The sequence below is a fragment of the Oncorhynchus tshawytscha genome, linkage group LG05, assembly GCF_018296145.1.
Source record: "Oncorhynchus tshawytscha isolate Ot180627B linkage group LG05, Otsh_v2.0, whole genome shotgun sequence".
Taxonomy (NCBI): Eukaryota; Metazoa; Chordata; class Actinopteri; order Salmoniformes; family Salmonidae; genus Oncorhynchus; species Oncorhynchus tshawytscha.
In genome coordinates, this window is record NC_056433.1 from 469,947 (window position 1) to 486,334 (window position 16,388).

The following is a 16,388-nucleotide window of genomic DNA, read 5'->3' on the forward strand; positions in this document are numbered from 1 at the left end:
AAGAACAGATATAGCCCTTGGTTCACTCCAGACCTGACTGCCCTCGACCAGCACAAAAACATCCTGTGGCGGACTGCAATAGCATCGAATAGTCCCCGCGATATGCAACTGTTCATGGAAGTCAGGAACCAATACACGCAGTCAGTCAGGAAAGCTAAGGCCAGCTTCTTCAGGCAGAAATTTGCATCCTGTAGCTCCAACTCCAAAAAGTTCTGGGACACTGAAATCCATGGAGAACAAGAGCACCTCCTCCCAGCTGCCCACTGCACTGAGGATAGGTAACACGGTCACCACCGATAAACCCATGATTATCGAAAACTTCAACAAGCATTTCTCAACGGCTGGCCATGCCTTCCGCCTGGCTACTCCAACCTCGGCCAACAGCCCGCCCCCTCCCGCAACTACTCGACCAAGCCTCTCCAGGTTCTCCTTTACCCAAATCCAGATAGCAGATGTTCTGAAAGAGCTGCAAAACCTGGACCCATACAAATCTGCTGGGCTTGACAATCTGGACCCTCTATTTCTGAAACTATCCGCCGCCATTGTCACAACCCCTATTACCAGCCTGTTCAACCTCTCATATCGTCTGAGATCCCCAAGGATTGGAAAGCTGCCGCAGTCATCCCCCCTCTTCAAAGGGGGAGACACCCTGGACCCAAACTGTTACTGTACAAAAGTACTTCCGGCGCCGACAGATGGCCGCCTCGCTTCGCATTCCTAGGAAACTATGCAGTTTTTTGTTTTTTTACGTGTTATGTCTTACATTGGTACCCCAGGTCATCTTAGGTTTCATTAGATACAGTATCCCCTTACACTTGTGTCTATAAGGTAGTAGTTTTGGAATTGTTAGCTAGATTACTTGTTGGTTATTACTGCATTGTCGGAACTAGAAGCACAAGCATTTCGCTACACTCGCACTAACATCTGCTAACCATGTGTATGTGACAAATAAAATTTGATTTGACCCATATCCATCCTGCCCTGCCTATCTAAGGTCTTCGAAAGCCAAGTCAACAAACAGGTCACTGACCATCTCGAATCCCACCGTACCTTCTCCGCTGTGCAATCTGGTTTCCGAGCCTGTCACGGGTGCACCTCAGCCACGCTCAAGGGACTAAACGATATCATAACCGCCATCAATAAAAGACAGTACTGTGCAGCCGTCTTCATCGACCTTGCCAAGGCTTTCGACTCTGTCAATCACCATATTCTTATCGGCAGACTCAGTAGCCTCGGTTTTTCTGATGACTGCCTTGCCTGGTTCACCAACTACTTTGCAGACAGAGTTCAGTGTGTCAAATCGGAGGGCATGCTGTCCGGTCCTCTGGCAGTCTCTATGGGGGTGCCACAGGGTTCAATTCTCGGGCCGACTCTTTTCTCCGTATATATCAATGATGTTGCTCTTGCTGCGGGCGATTCCCTGATCCACCTCTACGCAGACGACACCATTCTGTATACTTCCGGCCCGTCCTTGGACACTGTGCTATCTAACCTCCAAACGAGCTTCAATGCCATACAACACTCCTTCCGTGGCCTCCAACTGCTCTTAAACGCTAGTAAAACCAAATGCATGCTTTTCAACCGATCGCTGCCTGCACCCGCATGCCCGACTAGCATCACCACCCTGGATGGTTCCGACCTTGAATATGTGGACATCTGTAAGTACCTAGGTGTCTGGCTAGACTGTAAACTCTCCTTCCAGACTCATATCAAACATCTCCAATCGAAAATCAAATCTAGAGTCGGCTTTCTGTTCCGCAACAAAGCCTCCTTCACTCACGCCGCCAAACTTACCCTAGTAAAACTGACTATCCTACCGATCCTCGACTTCGGCGATGTCATCTACAAAATAGCTTCCAACACTCTACTCAGCAAACTGGATGCAGTTTATCACAGTGCCATCCGTTTTGTCACTAAAGCACCTTATACCACCCACCACTGCGACCTGTATGCTCTAGTCGGCTGGCCCTCGCTACATATTCATCGCCAGACCCACTGGCTCCAGGTCATCTACAAGTCCATGTTAGGTAAAGCTCCGCCTTATCTCAGTTCACTGGTCACGATGGCAACACCCACCCGTAGCACGCACTCCAGCAGGTGTATCTCACTGATCATCCCTAAAGCCAACACCTCATTTGGCCGCCTTTCGTTCCAGTTCTCTGCTGCCTGTGACTGGAACGAATTGCAAAAATCGCTGAAGTTGGAGAATTTTATCTCCCTCACCAACTTCCAACATCTGCTATCTGAGCAGCTAACCGATCGCTGCAGCTGTACATAGTCTTGCGGTAAATAGCCCACCCATTTTTACCTACCTCATCCCCATACTGTTTTTATTTATCTACTTTTCTGCTCTTTTGCACACCAATATCTCTACCTGTACATGACCATCTGATCATTTATCACTCCAGTGTTAATCTGCTAAATTGGAATTATTCGCCTACCTCCTCATGCCTTTTGCACACAATGTATATAGACTTTTTTTCTACTGTGTTATTGACTTGTTAATTGTTTACTCCATGTGTAACTCTGTGTTGTCTGTTCACACTGCTATGCTTTATCTTGGCCAGGTCGCAGTTGCAAAGGAGAACTTGTTCTCAACCAGCCTACCTGGTTAAATAAAGGTGAAATAAAAAAAAATAGATGTCAACCATCTATAGAAATTTGAATGAGACTTCTACGTTGTTGTGGGACTGAATAAGGACAGAATGAACAGGTGTCTGGCTGTCAGCCATTTTCTGACCACGCGCATTCCTCATGGTATCCACTTGCATTCCATTGATCATGAAGACAAAGGAATACTCCAGGTGGAACTTTATTGAAGCTATATGTTAAAAACATCCTAATTATTGATTCTGTACTTAGTTTTAAATGTTTCCTCGATCTGTAATATAACTTTGTGAAGTTTTTGTCCGACATAACGCTGACCAGAATGAGCGTTTGGATATGTATACCAAACGCGCTAACAAAATAAGGTATTTGGACATAAATAACAGACATTATCGAACAAAACAAACATTTATTGTGGACCTGGGATTCCTGGAGTGCTTTCTGATGTAGATTAAAGGTAAGGGAATATTTATCATGTAATTTCTTGGTTTATGTTGACGCCATCATTGCGGCTATTGTGACTTTTACTTCTGAGCGCCGTTTCAGATTATTGCATGGTTTGCTTATTCCGTAAGGTAATTTTTTATTATTTTTTTAATCAGACAGCGCTTGCATTAAGGAGAGGTATATCTATAATTCCATGTGTATAACTTGTATTACCATCTACATTTATGATGAGTATTTCTGTTGAATTGATGTGGCTATGCAAAATCACTGGATGTTTTTGGAACTAGTGAATGTAACGCGCCAATGTAAACTCATATTTTGTTAAATATTAACTTTATCAAACAAAACATACATGTATTGTGTAACATGAAGTCCTATGAGTGTCATCTGATGAAGATCAAAGGTTAGTGATTAATTTGATCTCTATTTGTGCTTTTTGAAACTCCACTTTGGCTAAAACAAAATGGCTGTGTTTGTGGCTTGGTGGTGACCTAACAATTGTTTGTGGTGCTTTCGCTGTAAAGCCTATTTGAAATAGGACACTGTGGTGGGATTAACAGCAAGACTACCATTAAAACGGTATAAGATACCTGTATGTTTGAGGAATTTTAATTATGAGATTTCTGTTTTGAATTTGGCGCCCTGCACTTTCACTGGCTGTTGTCATATCATCCCGTTAACGGGATTGCAGCCATAAGAAGTTACACATTATATATAAACCTCTCCTGACCAGCTGTGTCCCTGGAAAAACACATATAAACCTCTCCTGACCAGCTGTCCCCCTGTTAACTTCTCTAGGGTAGGGGGCAGCATTTGGAATTTTGGATGAAAAGCCTGCTAAGATATGATATTCATATAACTGGTAGATTTGGATAGAAAACACTAAAAGTTTCCAAAACTATTAAAATAGTGATGAATTTTAATCAGCAAATGAATTTAAAAAATGAACAGAAATGCCTTATTTACTTAACTCGAAATTGAGCTCAGTTGCATCCTGTTAACATTGGTCATCCTTGAGATGTTTTTCAACTTGATTAGACATGATTTGGAAAAACACACCTGTCGACATAAGGTCCCACAGTTGACAGTGCATATCAAAGCAAAAACCAAGCCATGAGGTCAAAAGAATTGTCCGTAAAGCTCAGACAGGATTGTGTAGAGGCACAGATCTGGGGAAGGGTAACAAAATATTTCTGCAGTATTGAAGGTCCAAGAACAGTGGTCATCATTCTTAAATGGAACAAGTTTGGAACCACCAAGACTCTTCCTAGAGCTGGCCGCCAGGCCAAACTGAACAATAGGGGGAGAAGGGCCTTGGTCAGGGAGGTGACCAAGAACCCGATGGTCACTCTGACAGAGCTCCAGAGTTCCTCTGTGGAGATGGGAGAACCTTCCAGAAGGACAACCATCTCTGCAGCAATCCACCAATCAGGCCTTTATGGCAGAGTGTCCAGACAGAAGCCACTCAGTAAAAGGCACATGACAAGTCTCAATGTCCTTGAGAGCAGCGACGCTCCACATCTAACCTGACAGAGCTTGAGAAGATCTGCAGAGAAGAATGGGAGAAACTCCTCAAATACAGGTTTGCCAAGCTTGTAGAGTCATACTCAAGAAGACTCGAGGCTGAAATCGCTGCCAAAGATGTTTCAACAAAGTACTGAGGAAAGGGTCTTAATACTTACGTAAATGTGATGTTTTTTATTTTCTAAGATATTTGCAAAAATGTCTAAACAACCTGTTTTTGCTTTGTCATTATGGGGTCGTGTGTGTAGATTGATGAGGGGGGACAGTTTAATCCATTTTAGATTAAGGCTGTAATGTAACAAAAGGAAAGGTCAGGGCGTATGCACTGTATATTTTTTCAAAAGTAAGAGCTTCTATTACACGTTTGAGTGATTAATAGCCTACTGATTCTGTGAGCACCAAGCCTCATGCAACATGGCAGATAAAGCCATTTCACCGATGCGGCTGTTTTTAATATTTTCTTTGCTGTAATTAAGGCTTTGCCATTTAATTTCTTTAGAACTTAGAATTTATTCAGTGTCGTTTACACGGTTCCAAACAGAGAGAAAAATGATATCTAACCGCACCCGTTTGTCACACACAATATGCAGTTCTCGCTCCTGTACCCTCCTTTCTATTCATCTCCTTGTTCGTATTATTATCACCATTATAACAATAAGTAATGTCATTATCATTAGTAGGCTTTGTATAACACCCTTGTATAACCACCATGGAGCTTCAGGCCTAAGAGCGTGTCCTGTTCAGTCTTGATACTGTTACTTAGGCCTATATTTCAATATATAGGCTACTGGATAAATCAAATCTTTCATTCGTTCATGCCATCACACAGCATATGAGACATTAATGCAATCAAAAAATTTTTTAAATTAAATAACAAAGGGCGCTTTGAATAATTATCCTAAAGAATAAATAATCCGCAATTCACAAACGCATGCAACTGTTTTTAGTCTACTGTAATAAAGACTTTCTATATTTATTTTTAGAATTATTTAGTGTTGTTTACACCGTTCCACATGGTGAAAACAAATAATAGTGTAATCTAACTGACTGTTTGGCATAATAATACTCATGCAACTCTTGGTCCTCCTTTGTCTGGATCTCATTTCCACAACTAAGTCAAATGTCTTCCACAGATCTGACTTCCCCTGTCCCCCCCTGAATAACCAGTCAACATTCCCTGTTCCCAGTTTATTTTTCACATCCTCCATTTTGCTGTCATGTGTTCAGAGTTTGTTAGAACCAATTTATTGATACCGACACTCACACGTTTCACATAAAGAGAGCGAGGGGTTGAGGGAATGTTTTTCCGAAAAAATTTGGCATTTCAGTAACAGAACTTTGCAGTCAGAAACAAGGAACTGAATGGCTGAAATGTTGCAGATACACCATGGACAGAGTGATAAACACTGCTCTGCTGTGGTGCCTTTTCTCTGTAGTAGGGAGGAGAGGGAGACAACGTGTGCCAGTCACACACTGTGCTGCCATTGTTTTAAACACAGTGTGACCATCAGGCTCTTCATCCATTTGTGTCTTAATTATTTAATCAAAGTGTTTTTTAAATTTATTTTACCTTTATTTAACTAGGCAAGTCAGTTAAGAACACATTCTTATTTTCAATGACGGCCTAGGAACAGTGGGTTAACTGTCTTGTTCAGGGGCAGAACGACAGATTTTTAACTTGTCAGCTCGGGGATTCAATCTTGCAACCTTACGGTTAACTAGTCCAACGCTCTAACCACCTGCCTTACATTGCACTCCACGAGGAGCCTGCCCGTTACGCGAATGCAGTAAGAAGCCAAGGTAAATTGCTAGCTAGCATTAAACTTATCTTATAAAAAACAATCAAAATCACTAGTTAACTTTTTATGGCTGTGGGGCAGTATTGAGTAGCTTGGATGAATAAAGGTGCCCAGAGTAAACTGCCTGCTACTCAGGCCCAGAAGCGTTGGATAGAAAACACTGAAGTTTCAAAAACTGTTTGAATGATGTCTGTGAGTGTAACAGAACTCATATGGTAGGCAAAAACCTGAGAAAAAAAAATCCAACCAGGAGGTGGGAAATCTGAGGTTTGTAGGTTAAGTCTTTGCCTATCCAATACAGAGTGTAAAATTTGGTCCGATTGCACTTCCTAAGGCTTCCACTAGATTTCAACAGTCTTTAGAACCTTGTTTCAGGCTTCTACTGTGAAGGGGGAGTGAATAAGAGCTGTTTGACTAAGGGGTCTTGCAGAATGCCATGAGCGAAGTCATGCTTGTGGCCGTGAGAGTTAGCTGTGTTCCTTTTCATTTCTAAAGACAAAGGAATTGTCCGGTTGGAATATTATTGAAGATTAATGATAAAAACATCCTAAAGATTGATTCTATACAATGTTTGACATGTTTCTACGAACTGTAAAGGAACTTTTTGACTTTGTCTGGACTAAGTCCCTGCGCCTCGTGAAATTGGATTTGTGAACTAAACGTGCAAACAAAAAGGAGGTATTTGGACATAAATGGACTTCATCGAACAAAACAGACAATTATTGTGGAACTGGGATTCCTGGGAGTGCATTCTGATGAAGATCAAAGGTAAGTGAATATTTATAATGCTATTTCTGACTTCTGTTGACTCCACAACATGGTGGGTATCTGTATGGCTTGTTTTGGTGCCTGAGCGCTGTACTCAAGATTATTGCATGGTGTGCTTTTTCCATAAAACTTTTTTGAAATCTGACACAGCGGTTGCATTAAGGAGAAGTACATCTTTAATTCCATCAAAATTTATGATGAGTATTTCTGTAAATTGATGTGGCTCTCTGCAAAACATTACAGGACATAACGCACCAATGTAAACAGATTGTTGGATATATCAACTTTATCGAACAAAACATACATGTATTGTGTAACATGAAGTCCTATGAGTGTTATCTGATGAAGATCAATGATCAGGTTAGTGATTAATTTTCTCTATTTCTGCTTTTTGTGACTCCTCTCTTCGGCTAGAAAAATGGCTGTTATTTTCTGTGACTTGGCGCTGACCTAACATAAATCGCATAATATGCTTTCGTCGTAAAGCCTTTTTGAAATCAGACACTGGTGGGATTAACAACAAGTTCATCTTTAAAATGGTGTAAAATACTTGATTGTTTGAGAAAATGTAATTCTGAGATTTGTTTGAATTTGGTGCCCTGCACTTTCACTGGCTGTTGTCAAATAGATCCCATTAACGGGATTTCAGCCGTAAGAAGTTAAACTAGTAATATCATCCAGGTGTTGTTATCTAGTGTCCTGAGTTGCACATAATCGATGCGGCGCGCATTCGCGAGAAAGGACTGTCGTTGCTCAAACGTATACCTAACCATAAACATTAATGTCTTTCTTAATCTATACACAAGCATTTCTTTTTAAACCTGCATATTTAGTTAAAATTGCCTGCTAACATGAATTTCTTTTAACTAGGGAAATTGTGTCACTTCTCTTGCAACAGAGTCAGGGTATGTACAACAGTTTGGGCCACCTGGCTCGTTGCGAACTGTGCGAAGACCATTTCTGACTAAAAAGAACAGCCAACTTCACCTAACCGGGGATGATTTAACGAAAGCGCATTTGCAAAAAAAGCACAATCGTTGCACAACTGTACCTAACCATAAACATCAATGCCTTAAAATCAATACACAGAAGTATATACACTCAAAAAAATAAAAGGGAACACTTAAACACAATGTAACTCCAAGTCAATCACACTTCTGTGAAATCAAACTGTCCACTTAGGAAGCAACACTGATTGACAATAAATTTCACATGCTGTTGTGCAAATGGAATAGACAACAGGTGGAAATAGGCATTTAGCAAGACACCCCCAAAAAAGGAGTGGTTCTGCAGGTGGTGACTACAGACCACTTCTCAGTTCCTATGCTTCCTGGCTGATGTTTTGGTCACTTTTGAATGCTGGAGGTGCTTTCACTCTAGTGGTAGCATGAGACAGAGTCTACAACCCACACAAGTGGCTCAGGTAGTGCAGCTCATCCAGGATGACACATCAATGCGAGCTGTGGCAAGAAGGTTTGCTGTGTCCGTCAGCGTAGTGTCCAGAGCATGGAGGCGCACATTCAACTATGTAGAATATTTTCATTCATTCAGATCTAGGATGTGTTATTTTAGTGTTCCCTTTATTTTTTTGAGCAGTGTATTTTTACACCTGCATATTTAGCTAAAAGAAATCCAGGTTAGCAGGCAATATTAACCAGGTGAAATTGTGTCACTTCTCTTGTGTTCATTGCACACAGAGTCAGGGTATATGCAACAGTTTGGGCCGCCTGGCTCGTTGCGAACAAATTTTCCAGAATTTTACGTAATTATGACATAACATTGAAGGTTGTACAATGTAACAGCAATATTTAGACTTAGGGATGCCACCCGTTAGATAAAATAGGGAACAGTTCCGTATTTCACTGAAAGAATAAACCATTTGTTTTCGAAAAGATAGTTTCCGGATTGGACCATATTAATGACCAAAGGCTCGTATTTCTGTGTGTTATGTTATAATTAAGTCTATGATTTGATAGAGCAGTCTGACTGAGCGATGGTAGGCACCAGCAGGCTCGTACGCATTCATTCAAACAGCACTTTCGTGCGTTTTGCCAGCAGCTCTTCGCAATGCTTCAAGCATTGAGCGGTTTATGACTTCAAGCCTATCAACTCCCAAGATTAGGCTGGTGTCACCGATGTGAAATGGCTAGCTAGTTAGCGGGGTGTGCGCGCTAATAGAGTTTCAATCGATGACGTCACTCGCTCCGAGACTTGGAGTAGTTGTTCCAATTGCTCTGAAAAGGCTGTGACTTTTGTGGAGCGATGGGTAACGATGCTTCGAGGGTGGCTGTTGTCGTTGTGTTCCTAGTTCGAGCCCAATGTAGGGACGAGGAGAGGGACGGAAGCTATACTGTTACACTGGCAATACTAATGTGCCTATAAGAACATCCAATAGTCAAAGGTATATGAAATACAAATGGTGTGGAGAGAAATAGTCCTATAATAACTACAACCTAAAACTTCTTACCTGGGAATATTGAAAAGGAATAGTTAAAAGGAACCACCAGCTTTCATGATCTGAGCAAGGAACTTAAACGTTAACTTTCTTACATGGCACATATTGCACTTTTACTTTCTTCTCCAACACTTTGTTTTTGCATTATTTAAACCAAATTGAACATGTTTCATTATTTATTTGAGGCCAAATTGATTGATGTATTATATTAAGTTAAAATAAGTGTTCATTCAGTATTGTTGTAATTGTCATTATTACAAATAAATTAAAAAATAAAATGTAAAAAAAATTGGCTGATTAATCGGTATCGGCTTTTTTTGTTCCTCCAATAATTCGGTATCGGCATTGAAAAATCATAAATCGGTCGACCTCTACAAAAGTAGAACAGGAGCTAATGACTCATCAACTTCACACTATAGTGGCTTGAAAATACGATGACATTGCTAAAGTCGCCAAATAATTAGTAGGAAACAACTTTGCCACTTATGTCGTCAAATTTACTTTAGAGACAAAAATAGCTAGCAATGCTAAAATGAGATGGTGTCCCCTCAATCTTAGCTAGCTTAAGTTATACTACATCCAAAGTAAATATGGCGACATCACAAAGATAGCAAAGGGTCTCCTACTAATTATTTGCCTCTTTTTTAACTTCTTGGATATAAGGGGCGCTCTTTTAATTTATGGATAAAAATACGTGCCCGTTTTAAGCGCAATATTTTGTCACTAAAAGATGCTCGGCTATGCATATAATTGGCAGCTTTGGAAAGAAAACACTAAGGTTTCCAAAACTGCAAAGATATTATCTGTGAGTGCCACAGAACTCATGCTACAGGCGAAACCAAGATGATACTTTAACCAGGAAATGGGCAGAATTTTCGAAGCTCTGTTTTCTATTGTCTCCTTATATGGCTGTGAATGCGCCGGGAATGAGCCTGCCCTTCCTATCGTTTCTCCAAGGTGTCTGCAGCATTGTGACGTATTTGTAGGCATATCATTGGAAGATTGGCCATAAGAGACTACATTTACCACGGGTCCGCCCGGTTTCCTTTGTGTAAATTGGTGCGTAATCTTCAGCCGCAGGCATTTTCTCCTGGGATTCAGAGGGGAAAGCACACTTCCACGAAGGATATATCAAAGATATATGTGAAAAACACCTTGAGGATTGGTTCTAAACAACGTTTGCCATGTTTCAGTCGATATTATGGAGTTAATTTGGAAAAAAGTTTAGCGTTTTGAAGACTGAATTTTCGTTTTTTGTTTGGTAGCCAAACGTGACGCACCAAACGGAGCAATTTCTCCTAAACAAATCATCTTTCAGGAAAAACGGAGCATTTGCTATCTAACTGAGAGTCTCCTCATTGAAAACATCTGAAGTTCTTCAAAAGGTAATGATTTTATTTGAATGATTTTCTGGTTTTTGTGAAGAGGTTGCCTGCTAATGCTAACACTAAATGCTACGCTAGGTGCACTAGCTGTTACACAAATGCTTATTTTGCAATGGTTGAGAAGCATATTTTGAAAATCTGAGATGACTGTTGTTAACAAAAGGCTAAGCTTGAGAGCTAGCATATTAATTTCATTTCATTTGCGATTTTCATGAATAGTTAACGTTGTGTTATGCTAATGAGCTGCGGGGATAATTACACTCCTGGATACAGGTTTTTTTCGTAGCTAAACGTGACGCACCAAACGGAGCGATTTCTCCTAAACAAATAATCTTTCAGGAAAAACTGAGCATTTGCTATCTAACTGAGAGTCTCCGCATTGAAAACATCTGAAGTTCTTCAAAAGGTAATGATTTTATTTGAATGATTTTCTGGTTTTTGTGAAGAGGTTGCCTGCTAATGCTAACACTAAATGCTACGCTAGGTGCACTAGCTGTTACACAAATGCTTATTTTGCAATGGTTGAGAAGCATATTTTGAAAATCTGAGATGACTGTTGTTAACAAAAGGCTAAGCTTGAGAGCTAGCATATTAATTTCATTTCATTTGCGATTTTCATGAATAGTTAACGTTGTGTTATGCTAATGAGCTGCGGGGATAATTACACTCCTGGATACAGGTTTTTTTGTAGCTAAACGTGACGCACCAAACGGAGCGATTTCTCATAAACAAATAATCTTTCAGGAAAAACTGAGCATTTGCTATCTAACTGAGAGTCTCCGCATTGAAAACATCTGAAGTTCTTCAAAGGTAATGATTTTATTTGAATGATTTTCTGGTTTTTGTGAAGAGGTTGCCTGCTAATGCTAACACTAAATGCTACGCTAGGTGCACTAGCTGTTACACAAATGCTTATTTTGCAATGGTTGAGAAGCATATTTTGAAAATCTGAGATGACTTGTTAACAAAAGGCTAAGCTTGAGAGCTAGCATATTAATTTCATTTCATTTGCGATTTTCATGAATAGTTAACGTTGTGTTATGCTAATGAGCTGCGGGGATAATTACACTCCGGGATACAGGTTTTTTTCGTAGCTAAACGTGACGCACCAAACGGAGCGATTTCTCCTAAACAAATAATCTTTCAGGAAAAACTGAGCATTTGCTATCTAACTGAGAGTCTCCGCATTGAAAACATCTGAAGTTCTTCAAAGGTAATGATTTTATTTGAATGATTTTCTGGTTTTTGTGAAGAGGTTGCCTGCTAATGCTAACGCTAAATGCTACGCTAGGTGCGCTAGCTGTTACACAAATGCTTATTTTGCAATGGTTGAGAAGCATATTTTGAAAATCTGAGATGACAGTGTTGTTAACAAAAGCCTAAGCTTGAGAGCTAGCATATTAATTTCATTTCATTTGTGATTTTCATGAATAGTTAACGTTGCGTTATGGTAATGAGCTTGAGGCTGTATTCACAATCCCGGATCCGGGATGGCTCAACGCAACAGGTTAAATGTCATCGTGTTTTCCAAGTCACAGTACTGCACTATAAACCAAATCTTCATCAGCAATTATTGACGATGCATTGAGTAGAACGCTCAGTCGGGCATTAGTCTTAAAACAAAAGTTCAAACCAATAGTGACGACACCATGTCCGGGCCAGTAGAAATTCTGTCCGCGTCAGTAGACACCATGTCCAGGATAGTAGAAATTCTGTCCGGGCCAGTAGAAACAAAGATACCATTTGACCCTGTACAAACACCTCCTCCACTCACCATATCTGTAGTTTGATCTTCTTTCCCTGGAGTTCAACAGTTTTGATCTTGAAGTCTATTCCTGGAAAACACAAAGAAACACATCAATACAGACCTCCTTTAGAGTAGTGACCTCTACAGAGCAACACATTAGAAAGTCGAATAAATCCATATAATATAGCCTACTCCTTCACAATGTGTAACTGTGTTGTTTTTGTCGCACTGCTTTGCTTTACCTTGGCCAGGTCACAGTTGTAAATGAGAACTTGTTCTCAACTGGACTACCTGGTTAAATAAAAGGAGAAAAAAAAATGGTCCATCACCCAAAGGACATCCAGCCAACTTGAGACAACTGTGGGAAGTATTGGAGTCAACATGGGCCAGCATCCCTGTGGAACGCTTGACACCTTGTAGAGTCCATGCCCTGAAAATTTGAGGCTGTTGAGGGAAAAATGGGATGCAACTCAAAATTAGGAAGCTTTTCTTAATGTTTTTATTTAAATTTTTTACACTCAGTGTAGATCTTTCATTCTAATTTAAAGCAAGCCTAATAAAAGGTTAGATCCATTCAATGTTTCTACGATTTGTTTAGTTTGGGTTTTGTACATCAGCTTCAAAGACCAGAAAATATTTTAATTTCAGAAACCATGAAGTGACAGCACGCCCCATCAATGTTGAAGCGGCGGCAGTGGAGTATATCGAGATCTTCAAGTTCCTCGGTGTCCAAATGACTAGACTTAAAAATGGTCCAAATACACACAATCGTGAAGGGAGGTCGAAACACTGCCTTCGGGCCGTCAAATCCTGAAAAGATTAAACAGCTGTACCACTGACAATAGCACCACCTTTGATCAAATTGAGCTAGAGGGTTGTGCGGACTGTATATCACTGGGACAGAGCTCTTCGCCATCCAGGACCTCTATATCAAGCAGTGTGAAAAAAAGGCACAAAAAAATTGCGAGATCGTTGTGAAAGAACTTGACTGGCCAGCACAGAGCTCTGAACTCAAGCCCATCGAACACCATTGGAATGAGACAGGTGCATGATATTGGTCCATTCAAATTGTCACAAGCGCCAAATACAACAGGTATCAAATTTTATTAGTCACATGCGCCGAAAACAAGTGTAGACCTTACAGTGAAATGCTTACTTACAAGCCCCTAACCAACAACGGCGTATAAAAAATATGAATAAGATATAAGAGTAACAGGTAGTTAACCTTTTGGGGTAGGGTGCAGCATTTTCACTTTTGGAAGAATTGCATGCCCAAACTGAAAGGCCTCCTCTGTCCCAGATGCTAATATATGCATATTATTATTGGATAGAAAACACTGAAGTTTGAAACTGTTTGAATGATGTCTGAGTATAACAGAACTCATATGGTAGGCAAAACCCTGAGAAGAAATCCAAACAGGAAGTGAGAAGTCGAATTTCAAAACAGTGCCATTTAAATCCCTGATAGTTATGGATGTGATTGCACTTCCTAGGGCTTCCACTAGATGTCACCATCTTCAGAACCTGTTTTGAGGATTCTATTATAAAGGAGGGCTCATAGGAGCTATTTGAGTGAGTGGTCTGGCAGAGAGACTCGGTCTCATGACGCGCACTCCCGACAGTTTGCTCCCGTTCCAATACTTTTCTTCATACAATGAAATTCTCCGGTTGGAACCTTATTGATGATATATGTTAAAAACATCCTAAAGATTGATTGCAGACATGTTGTGACTTGTTTCTACGACCTGTAACGGAACATTTTGAGTTGTCATCATGGAGGAAATGGTCACGCCTCATGAAGATGGATTACTGGGCTGAACAGGCTAACAAGTGGCTAAATGATGGGCTTTATGGAACAAATCAGTCATTTATTGTCGAACTGGGATTCCTGGGAGTGCCTTCTGATGAAGATCATCAAAAAGGTAAGTGAATATTTAGTGTTTTTTCTAACTAATGTTGACTCCAAGATGGCGGAGTTGTCTTTGGCCGTTTTGGGGTGCTGAGCGCCGTTCTCAGTAGTTTTTATTTTATTTGTTATCTGGCACAGCGGTTGCATAGAGGATCAGTCTATCTTTAATTCTGTGAATAACACTTGCATCTTTTATCAATGTTTATTATGAGTATTTCTGGGAAAATCACCGGATGTTTTGGAATCAAAATATTATTGCAAGTAATGTGCCAATGTAAACTGGGATTTTTGGATATAAATATGCACATTATCAAACAAAACATACATGTATTGTGTAACATGATGTCCTATGAGTGTCATCTGATGAAGATCAAAGATTTGTGATTCATTTTATCTATATTTCTGCTTTGTGTGACTCCTATCTTTGTCTGGAAAAATGGCTGTGTGTTTTTTTGAGTTGGCTATGAGCTAACATAATCATGTGTTGTGCTTTCGCTGTAAATCATTTTTGAAAATCGGACACCATGGGTAGATTAACAAGATGTTCATCTTTCTCATGCTGTATTGGACTTGTTAATGGGTGAAAGTTACATATTTCTAAAAAATATTGTTGAATTTCACATGCTGCCTTTTCAGCGGAATGTTGTCGTGGGGTTCCGCTAGCGGAACACCTTACCCATCAGGTTAAAGAGCAGCAGTAAAATAACAATAGCGAGACTATATACAGGGGGTACTGGTACAGAGTCAATGTGGAGGCTATATACAGGGTATTACGGTACAGAGTCAATGTGGAGGCTATATACAGGGTGTTACTGTACAGAGTCAATGTGCGGGGGCACCAGTTAGTCTAGGTAATATGTACATGCAGGTAGAGTTAAAATGACTATGCATAGATAAGCAGAGTAGCAACGGCGTAAAAGAGGGGGGGGGCAATGCAAATAGTCTGGGTAGCCATTTGATTAGATGTTCAGGAGTCTTATGGCTTGGTGATAGAAGCTGTTTAGAAACCTCTTGGACCTAGACTTGATGTGCGGTAGCAGGGAGAACAGTCTAAGACTAGGGTGGCTGGAGTCTTTGACCATTTTTAGGGCCTTCCTCTGACACCGCCTGGTATAGCTTGACCCCAGTGATGTACTGGGCCGTACGCACTACCCTCTGTAGTGCCTTGCGGTCAGAGGTCGAGCAGTTGCCATTCCAGGCAGTGATACAACCAGTATAGATGCTCTCAACGGTGCAGCTGTATAAATCCTTTTGGGGATCTGAGGACCCATGCCAAATCTTTTCAGTCTCCTAAAGGGGAATAGGTTTTGTCGTGCCCTCTTCACAACTGCCTTGGTGTGCTTGGATCATGTTAGTTTGTTGGTGACGTGGACACCAAGGAACTTGAAACTCTCAACCTGCTCCACTGCAGCCCCGTCGATGAGAATGGGGACATGCACGGTCCACCTTTTCCTGTAGTCCACAATCAGCCCCTTTGCCTTGATCACGTTGAGGGAGTGGTTGTTGTCCTGGCACCACACGGCCAGGTCTCTGATCTTCTCCCTATAGGCAGTCTTCTCGCTGTCGGCGATTAGGCCTACCACTGCTGTGTCATGAGCAAACTTAATCTGTTGTTCTGCCCCTGAACAAGGCAGTTAACTCACTGCTCCTAGGCCGTCAATGTAAATAAGAATTTGTTCTGAACTGACTTGCCTAGTTAAATAAAAGTTCAATAAAAAATAAATTAAATAAAAATGGTGTTGGAGGT

General features: G+C 40.7%; 1 protein-coding gene across 1 annotated transcript in view; it reads right to left on the bottom strand.

Moving 5' to 3' along the window:
* The window catches only part of LOC112223341 (ras-related protein Rab-10), a 43,495-nt gene that overhangs the window by 11,685 nt on the left and 15,422 nt on the right, over positions 1 to 16,388 (bottom strand). The window contains exon 2 of the mRNA XM_042321303.1: positions 12,760 to 12,820. Coding sequence (XP_042177237.1) covers positions 12,760 to 12,820 — 61 coding nt within the window. The remainder of the gene's footprint in view (positions 1 to 12,759; positions 12,821 to 16,388) is intronic.